Source organism: Eschscholzia californica, unplaced genomic scaffold (genome assembly GCF_041429995.1).
Source record: "Eschscholzia californica isolate CP2 unplaced genomic scaffold, dmEscCali1.0.p SCAF_1, whole genome shotgun sequence".
NCBI classification, from domain to species: Eukaryota; Viridiplantae; Streptophyta; class Magnoliopsida; order Ranunculales; family Papaveraceae; genus Eschscholzia; species Eschscholzia californica.
The window spans coordinates 72,712,268-72,722,341 of NW_028238198.1; the positions used below are offsets into that span (position 1 = coordinate 72,712,268).

General features: G+C 36.2%; 1 protein-coding gene and 1 pseudogene across 1 annotated transcript; both read left to right on the plus strand.

Annotated features, from left to right (window-relative positions):
* Positions 1 to 360: 360 nt before the first annotated feature.
* On the plus strand, positions 361 to 3,943 carry LOC147568946 (aspartic proteinase 36-like). The gene is made up of 10 exons (XM_086655394.1): positions 361 to 827; positions 1,361 to 1,489; positions 1,583 to 1,830; positions 2,165 to 2,389; positions 2,489 to 2,648; positions 2,737 to 2,810; positions 3,027 to 3,117; positions 3,312 to 3,387; positions 3,479 to 3,550; positions 3,675 to 3,943. Exons 4-10 carry the CDS (start codon positions 2,250 to 2,252, stop codon positions 3,827 to 3,829), a joined length of 768 nt encoding a protein of 255 aa, XP_086511520.1. The 5' UTR covers positions 361 to 827; positions 1,361 to 1,489; positions 1,583 to 1,830; positions 2,165 to 2,249; the 3' UTR covers positions 3,830 to 3,943.
* Positions 598 to 1,834, plus strand: LOC147568947 (aspartic proteinase 36 pseudogene; annotated as a pseudogene).
* Positions 3,944 to 10,074: the final 6,131 nt, after the last annotated feature.

A 10,074-nucleotide genomic window follows, 5' to 3' on the forward strand; every position in this document is an offset into this window, starting at 1 on the left:
TTGGTCTAAAAATGTTAGAATTTTTTGGGGAATCTCTCCATACTAAAAGGGGGTAAAATTTGAATTAAAAAAAAAACACTTTTATAAGAATGGCAGTTATGGAAAGAAGAAAATTAACCATTAAAGTCAACTGACGGTGTTAGCAAAAGAAAACCAAATTTGAATTTACGGGAAATAGAAGACTAAAAAGGTAGTTGGTCACAAAGTAGGGAGCCAAACAGGAAATAACTCAAAATATTGTTATTGTTTACAAATTGGTAGGTAGGTTCACAGGATGAGGATGATGTTATAATGCATCTCCCTAGGCCTAACTAGGGCCTATCGGGCAACCAGCCAACCAACTTATATTATGTTTTTTTTGTCTCAGTCTATTTTGACTGATCGTATACCACTTTCCTCTGCATATATAAATACACCCCCCGAACTTCCTCCAATATTCAGCAACCTTCTAAGCTTCCAATCCCCTTCAAATTATACTTTGTCTCATTTCTTTCAAAAACAAATTCTCTGGCCTCTGTCTATTTTATTTACTCTGTTCTTTCATTGAGAAAACTAAGAATTAAGAGAGGAAGAAGATAGTATAGTACTAATCTGACGATGGGTCGATTTCGGTTGATACTGAAATTGGTTTCATTAGTGTTAATTGTGATTAATGTCTCAGCTGAATTTGAAAATGGAGGTGGGGTGTTTCAAGTAAAGCACAAATTAGGAGGAAAAGAGAGGAGTTTAAAGGATTTGATGGCTCATGATTACAATCGCCATGGAAGGAGTTTAATTGCAGGAATTGATTTCCCTTTAGGTGGAGATGGCTCCCCCACTGGATCTGGGTTTGTACCATTCTTATTCATTTTATAAAATAACTCTGTAATTTGCAACCTGCATATGCTATATGACTGAGATAGAATGTCCACTATTCCAGCGGAATCCGGCCCGGGATAGAATGTCTGGCCATTATCCCACCGGAATCCGGCCCGGGATAGAATGTCCGGCCATTATTCCGGCCTGGCCCTAATGTCCGGCCACTATCACAGTCGAATCCGGCCCGAGATAGAATGTCCGGCTACTATTCTCACATTTTCTATGTTAGGATGTGTAGGTCTTTCTCACTCATTCTTTACCCATCTTAAGTGTACATTGACAACACAAGAGCAAGACTATTCTCACACTAATGCAGTAATGCGTTTTGACATCATTGTTTGTGTCAGACGAGATTTATGCCCTTCTACATTACTTTTAAGATAACTGCATTACTTTCGTAAGTTTACGTGGATCTTGGATACCTTATAGGCACGGGTTATACTAGTTATGTATATCTATATCTCCTTCATAAAATAAAAGTTATTTTTTATGATTTTATCAGGATCTATTACACACAAATTGCGATTGGAAATCCATCAAAGGACTATTTTGTTCGTGTTGATACAGGAAGTGATTTATTATGGGTTGCTTGTAATAAATGTGAAAATTGCCCTAAAAAAGTGACCTTGGTGTAAGTAGAACAAATCTTCTTCTTCTTGTATCATTTTTTCTCTATAAAATTGTTTAAGAAATTCTGATGAAGTTTTGATGTTCATTTTTGTAGGTGAAACTGAAATTATATAATCCAGAGAAGTCTTCATCTGGTCAATATCTTAATTGTGATCATCAATTTTGTAATGCCGTTTATAAAGGTCCTTATCCTGGTTGTTCACCTAATACTCGTTGCTCGTATAATCTTCAATATGGGGATTTGAGTACATCTGGTGGTTACTTTGTTAAAGATGTAATAGGGTTTAGTCAAGTCTCTGGAAATAATCAAACTACACCTGCAAATGCTACTATCAATTTTGGGTAACTCTTAATTTCTCTTTATCAAGTTAGATTCATTAACTTCTAACCCTAATACCACTAGATGAAGTTCTTCAATTTGGGTATGCCTAATCCTTTGTTTTTAAGTTAAATCTTTGGGAAATGATAGAGTGACTTAGAATTTGGTACTTAGAGGATGACGTGTTTCAGCTTCATCCCATGAATTATATACTCTAACCCTAATGTAGCTTAATAATTCGTTCGAGCCCTAAGATCGAAATGCTAGGACACTAAGGATTTGATTTTAGCAATTGGGGTTTAAAATCTTGGGCTATACCTAATGTTGCTCTAAGTAGAATGTTTGTCTTCTGTATAGGTGTTCGATCCAATTAAGTGGGATTTTTGTCCGCACTAATGACGCATTTGATGGACTAATTGGTTTTGGTAACGCGAGTACATCTATGATTTCACAACTAGCTTCATCTGGTAAAGTAAGCAAGAAGTTTGCCCATTGCTTAGATGTGAAAAGTGGAGGCGGAATCTTTGTTGTCGGAGATGTAGTACGCCCAAAAATCAATACGACTTCATTGATTCTAGACCAGTATGTTTTCTTATGTTTTACTTTGTCAGTTTCGACCTTTTTAATTTGGTTTCATTATGTGAGGTGTTTAAATTTTCGTCATTGATATATAATATTTAGGGCACATTACAATATCAACATGAAGGGAGTTAAAGTTGGTAACACCGTATTGAACATATCTAAGCAAGTATTCGAGGCAAATGGAAATGGAACAGTAATTGACAGTGGTACAACCTTGGCTCATCTTCCAGAAGCGATATATGAGCCAATGGTAAAACTGGTAAGTAACAATTTGAAGTCTTTTGATTCGAGATTCTACTTTTAGAAATGCTTACTCTTAATTCCTTTTTGTTGCTTGTGTTTATTAGATAAACGCTAGCCAACCTGGCTTAAAGATGCGATTAGTTCAAGATCTCTATTCATGCTTTAAATTCAATACGAGGTATTGTTCTTTAATTTTATGAGTTAAGGCATATGATACTTATTTACTATTTAGTTTGTGGGTTGTCCTACTGAAAACGAATTGACAACGAGTAGAGAAGCCCTAGATCTTGTGAACCCCTTAGTCGTTGGTGTAATGTATTTCGTTTGCTTATTGAAGTGGTGAAAAGTTGATTATGCTCTTACTAATTTAATCTTCTGATTCATCTGTTTGCAGTCTTAATAAAGGATTTCCAACAGTTACTTTCCAATTCCAAAACTCACTTGAAATGTCGGTTACCCCCGAGGAATACTTGTTTCCGTTCGGTGTAAGTAATTTCAATGATAAATCAACAAATTCCCACTGATAATTTTCATGTAATGTTAGCCTTGTTAGTTCATACCCTAATGTAGTCGAAATGATCCAACAATCTCATATTCGCCTCTCGCTTCTATTGGGCTGTACAAACTTTTCTTTTGTTTCTGATGTTTCACTCACAACGGTATATGAATATATTCACAGGATGATGAATGGTGTATCGGTTGGCAAAACAGTGGAATCTTATCCGGATCGGTAAAAAACAGAATTGTTCTTGGAGGTACAACGACTACCAAACCCTTCATATATATATACATACATATTAACAGGAACAGATATTTAAATGTTCGAGTACGGCCATCTTTTTGCAGATTTAGTTCTATCAAATAAGCTAGTAATGTACGATCTCGAAAACCAGGTCTTGGGCTGGACAAATTACAACTGTGAGTAATTCTTAATCTTTTTACAGAGTTACAAATATCGAGTAGAGTTTACTAATAACACTTCTTTAGCGACATTGTCTTCCTCAACTTGTTTAATGTTGGTTGATTTTTTTTATTTATGAAGGTTCTTCAACCGTAGGACTAAAGGATGACAAATCTGGATCTGTGTTTTCAGCAAGTGCTCATGATATTACACCATCGTCAGCTCTTCGTCTGGATTCTTCAACTGCTTCAATATTGTTGTTGTTATTAACATTCATATTATACTGTTTGGTTTAGTGAAGTGTTTCTAAGCAATGTTTACATTTATACATTATTAATTTATAAAGGAATAAAAGAAAGATTTGTTATTGTCCCAAAAGGAATAAAGGAAAGATTGTTATTGTCCCAAAACGAATTAATTCTTTTGTGCGAATGCAGAATCATCTCTTTGTTGCATCGAAAATGAGCAACAATCATCTTATAACTAGAAATGAATGTAATTGCAATTTTTTGTGTTATTTAGGAAAAGTAAAGGTTTGCGTCACAGACAATTGTCCATTAGTGGTCGGAAAGAGCATCCCCCACTACAAAAATCTAAACTATTTGTGACGGCACAGAACCGTTGAAAATAGAGAACTTCCATTGGAAAGACCTTTCTTGTCGGTAAGGTCGTAGGAAGACTATTTACGAAGAAATTCTTTCGTTGGAAAAAGTGGTCGTATAATGGCAAAAATACTATTATTTCCGACTGCATGTGACAATAGATTCGTCGAAAATGGTGGGGGATGCTCTTTCCGACCACATGCACTTAGCCAGAAATAGTGTGTACCCTTTCTTCACCGTCATACATACCATCACAAATGTGTTTATTTTTTTTAATTTATTTTTCTATTTCTGCAGTAGCAACAACATTGTCAATCCCACAAAAAAAACCTGCAACATATGACTAAAACAATATAAAACTTGCAAGTACAATACCGTATTCATCTAAAAACTATAGGGTTATTTTCCAAATGAGCCCCAACTTTGTGACCAGCTTCTTGCCTAGCCTCCTATTTTATCAATAATTCTCATATAGCCCCTTTTTCAGTTACTGTTAAATTCCCGTTACTCGCTCTCCTCCATCTCATCACCTCTCTCTGCCACATCATTGATCACGTCACATCATCGTCTTCCTCCGCAGGGGTCCTCGGCCGGCCAAATTTCTGGTCGGCGACCTTCAAATTGTTTTCTCTCTCTCTCTCTAAACTCTCCGGCGAAGGGGTTCCCTTCGCCGGAGTGTTTAGAGAGTGAGAGAGGGAGGAGAGAGAAACAAAAAAAAAGTTTAGAGAGAGAGAGAAGAGAGAGAAAAAAAATAAAAAATAAAAGGTCGTCGAGTGGAAATTTGGCCTGCCGGGGAAGACGATGATGTGGTAGAGAGAGGTGATGAGATGGAAGAAAGAGAGTAACAGAAAGTTAACGGTAACTGAAAAGAAGGTCATATGGCAATTATTGATAAAGTAGGGGGCTAGGCAGAAAGCTGGTCACAAAGTTGGGGGTCATTTGAGAAATAAACCCAAAACTATATAACTAATAATATTTTATGAACATATATGAACAAAACATTCCAACCAAAAACAACCCTTTATGTTACACCATAAGAAGTCAAGTAAACAATCAAAAACTCAGTGCAGTAATAGCTCAGCTTAAACAAGTTTTAGATTTAGTTGCAAACTTATCAATATAAACAAACAATTACTACATGACCTATAAGAAATTGTCATGGTTTAGATTGCTCTCTAGCTAAGATTTTGATAACATCATAAAGTGTGACCTCAGAATCATCCGATTTGGATTCCTAAAAAAATCAATTAATGGAGAAAGTGTTCACATCCTAAGTAAAGAAGTTTTGAAAATGCGCACTTAAGGTTTTCCACTCAAAAGAGAGTTGTTTAAAGAGAATGAATATAACACAATGTTCATAGTTATACCTGCTGATGTCAAAATTTGTCAACCTTGTAATCAGTCAGTGAAAAGAGACTTGATGTTGGATTCTTCTGAATGAGTGATTCTGCTTCTTTGATTCCCGTTCTTGCTCTTGAAGACCTTGGGAAAAACTTACAAAGAGTTCGAAAACATCTCCGACGCCCAATACAGTCAGGTTGCCCTTTGTAGTTAAAGTATTGAGTATTAAATGTTCTAAGATTTAACTTAGCCTCTTTGAGGTGATTTGATGCCCTTTTATAAACTACTTTGGACCGACCGTTGATAGATTGTTGCGGATGAAGCGGTTTGGATCGATCGTTCAGGATTAAGACAACTCTTCGGTATCTAGGAGATTTAGGGTTTCCTAGAAGTTTAATGTTCAAGGAATCGTGTTAGATCATCTGCCTAGTTAATAGATTCTCTAGGAGATGTTTCCTACTTCGAGACTCTTCAAAATCAAGTTACTTAATACTTAAGATCTTGGCAGACTGAGATCTTTGAGAAGATTCGAGATTGAGTGGGTAAGCATGTGGTGCGCTTCTACTTTCCCATGTTCTGAGCCTAAGGCATCGGCCTTGCTTACATGGATCCCCCTCCTCTTCCCGCGAATACTAGGAGAGACCATCTTGTATTTGAGGCAGGGCAGGGTTGGAGCTCCTTAGATGATCTCGCCGACCTCCCGATTCTGGACTTAGGTGAGACACCTATTTAGGCTGAACAATCTTGAAGCCTTGAGACAAGTTGACCCGTTAGACTTAGGTCTTTTCTTGACTTATTGACAATAGTCAACATGTGACCATTTTATGTATCATCAATACCTACCAAACACTTGATAGTGTTGAACTGCGCGTGTTCCTAAATGCCAAACCAAGCAAAGTTCATCTAGTGCTAATACACAATATAAAAAATGTGTATATTTAGAATAACAAATAATAATAAGTAAAATAGCGAGGTAACTTATTTGTAAAAGAAAATCGAAAGAAGTTTTTTATATTGTGCTAGAACACATTTTTATTTCGTATGAAGTTTTGTTATTCTATAAATTGTTAGTGTTTTGTAAATTCAAATACAGTAAAATACACGCCAAACCAAAAAATTATATGTTTCTAGATGGTGCTGAACTGTTGTCACTTGGGTTGTAACCTCGCACTGCTACCACAAAGTCTAGAAGGCTTTACTTTTTATTCCTTGAGCTTTATTTTATTTAACATATCATTGAGAATCATGATTAAAATGGAAACTGTGGCTAGGTCGAGGGGCCATGGCCCCCTCTGGCCTAGTTGTAGTTCCGGCCCTACACCCAAGAGAATATCAACCCCTGCAAGTGGACTCCTCCAATGGCGATTGTACTCGTGAGCCATCAAATCCTTGAGTCTCCTCTCGCTTCCTCCTGATTTGTGCATCACCTAAAACACCCGTCCTCCACTTCCAATTTCATCTCAGACATTAATCACAAGCTACAACTTACAACTAATACTGCCAACAACTGGTAGACCAGTTGGTAAGTGCATATACTCTGCAGTGCATAGGTCCTAGGTTCGATCCGATGAAAGTGAAAATCCAATAATATTGAACTTGAGTATAAATAAAGTATTTTCACAGTCGAGTACACGGGAAGTCACCGTTTTGTAAAAGTCTTTTAATGAAAGTAACTCAGCATGTAATTCTCTAAGTAATTGTAGCATCTCCCATTTTGGGGCTCTTAAATAATGTGACCCGCTGAAATCGCGACTTTGTCGATCAAACAGAAAAAGACCGGAAGTTATAAGTCAAACCATTTTTGTTTTATGGACACCGGCGATGTTCTCGGACTACCAAACATGACTCTAAGGTCCTAAAATATTGGAGTGACGCCGGCCAAAAAGTCACCGACGTTTAAGTGAACAAATTTGGACAATAAAGAAGAGAAACAAAATATAAAACAGAGATAGAGTTGGAACGTATTTAGATTAGAAAATAAAGAACTCATTGAAGATCGAGTTTTTAAAGCAATAAAATGGACTAACAGAAGTTTGTATGTATAAAGCTACTGTTAGGAGAGAAGGTGATAAAGTGTATGTTTGCCTAAATCTTTGATTGTCAAGAGAGAAGGTGATAAAGTGTATGTTTGCCTAAATCTTTGATTGTCAAGAGATAAAATAATAGGGTTATTTTCCTAATAGCCCCCAACTTTGTAATTGGTTTCCTGCCTAGCCCCCTACTTTGTCAAAAATACCCTGATGACCCCCTTTTCAGATTCCGTTATAACACCGTTAACTAATCATTATTTTTCTCTCATCCAACTCATCGCTTCTCTCTGCCATCTCATCATGTTCACCGCCGAAGGTCGCCGACCGACCAATTTTCCGGCATGCGACCTTCAAACATTAAATTTATTTTAAACTCTCCTATCTCTCTCTCTAAATACTCCGGCGAAGAGTATTTAGAGAGAGAAATTTTAATTATTATTTTTTTAGAGAGAGAGGAGAGTTTAAAAAATATTAATGTTTGAAGGTCGTCAGTCGGAAAATTAGCCGGCCGACGACCTTCGTCAGTGAAGATGATGAGGTGACGAGAAGATGAGGTGGCAGAGAGAGGCGATGAGTTGGATAAGAGAGAAGTAATGACTAGTTAACGATGTTATAACGGAATCTAAAAAGGGGGTCATCTGGGTATTTTTGACAAAGTATGGGGGCTAGACAGGAAACCGGTCACAAAGTTGGGGGCTATTAGGAAAATAACCCAAAATAATATAGTGACTACTTATCACCAAGAGAGAAAAAGTCTACTTGTTTTTAGGAGAGGGAAAGTGGTTGCGTGCTCGTCTAAGAGAATTGCTAAAACAATAGTTCTAGGTACGTATGAGAGAGGAGCATGATATCCTGTGTTAGGAGAGAGTGGTCCTTCTGTATAACAGAGAAACTTGATCGCTTGTCTTAGAATAGTGAAAAGTCGCTCCGTAGGATGTATGAGAGAGAATTTCAAAAGTAAATGAGAGAGAGAGAAGCAGTCGTAGGTTTTCTCTGTCGTGAATTGGATTCGCTTGTACGGTGTCCTTCAACGAATATATTGGCAGGAGAGAATCATGGGAGAGATTATATGGTTAGTTGTCATCTTGAATATAGATAGTAACGCCTTTAATGTATCTGATCAGTTGTCGCCTTCCTACTTAAAGAATAACGACTGACCACCTTATCCAATATAAGCATATGCGGAAACTAGCATTTTCCGTTTATTTTTTGTGTCCGGGAGTGAGTGGCTCGTACACATTTTTTCTTCTTTCTCTCTCTTTCTCATACAAAAACTTCATCTTGTGCTAATATACAATATAAAAATGTGTATATTTAGAATAACAAATAATTATAAATAAAATAGCGAGGTAACTTATTTGTAAAAGAAAATCGAAGAAAATGACATCACACAAAAATTTATTTATGATATTTCAGTTTCTCTTGTGTTAAGTCTATATTCTATATTATCATGGTTATTAAAGGGAAGTCATATGTTTAAGTATTTTATTTGGAGCAAGTAATACAATTAAGGTTTAACTCTCCTTGCATTATGTAGTTTTATATGATCAAGAAAAAGAATTATAAAATTGAACCTCTAACATCACGGTCACAAACAAACTAAGAAAAGCATTGTGCTTAGGAAACAAACAGGATAAAAACTTCAAAAATTCTATTTATCCTTCCATGTAGTACCTCTTCCAGCCCTCCTCCTGATGTGGCGACATACTGGAGTATATATTCTCACCGTTATCTCTCTAGTTTCTCCACGCTCAAGAAACATATTGCCACATCAGATGGAGGGTTGGGGGAGGGACCAAATGCAGGGGTAAATAAATTTTTTCAAAAAATTTGGTGGAAGAAAATGTTTTTTGGTTGAGTTGATCCTCTAGCCTCTCTCGCACTAAACAACCAATGAGACAATAAGACTATGTACTAATCAATGATGCAATGTTGGTGATAGAATATGTTTTTTGAAGGGTTTACTGTTCAATCTTTTATGGCATCATTCAATTATGGTCAGGGTCGGTCCTTGGTCTAGGCGACCCAGACGGCTGCCTACGGCCCCCAAATTTAAGGGCCCCCAATTTATGAGGCACTTTATATATAGCAATTATTATTATTTGTATGTTTTAATGCAAAGTTATATTATGTTTGTTTGGACAGTACAGTTGGTAGAGTAGGTGATTTGAGAACCTAAGGTCAAGGGTTCGGTTCTTGTGAGTTACATCATTTCTAAATATTTTTTCTTTTAGAAGAGAAACTAAAAGAACAAATGTAGACATCCTCATATGTGGTTTAGTGAAACTAACTAAATTTAAAGTGTTAACACACTCTACCTAATAGGAAGTTTAAAAGACAAAATCATAACATTTTTACTTAATTACTCTTGAAGACTAAAAAAGACTGAAATAAAAGAGAAAAAATCAAATTAAATACATATTTCTCCTCAATCTATTTAATTCTCTACGAGGGTTTATTACATAAAAGTAAGCTTCTAGTTCTTTTAAATTTTCTTTTTTTCAATTTTTTGTTTATGTTTAGATTTTTATGGCTACTTCCAGTAAGTTAAAATATATATATGTTGAT

What these genes read in the sequence shown, in the direction of transcription:
- LOC147568946 (XM_086655394.1), top strand. Translation starts at nt 2,250, where the DNA reads ATGATTTCACAACTAGCTTCATCTGGTAAAGTAAGCAAGAAGTTTGCC. An exon ending in ATGAGCCAATGGTAAAACTG is followed by an intron (nt 2,649 to 2,736) that starts GTAAGTAACAAT and finishes TGTGTTTATTAG; the next exon opens with ATAAACGCTAGCCAACCTGG. An exon ending in GGGCTGGACAAATTACAACT is followed by an intron (nt 3,551 to 3,674) that starts GTGAGTAATTCT and finishes TTATTTATGAAG; the next exon opens with GTTCTTCAACCGTAGGACTA.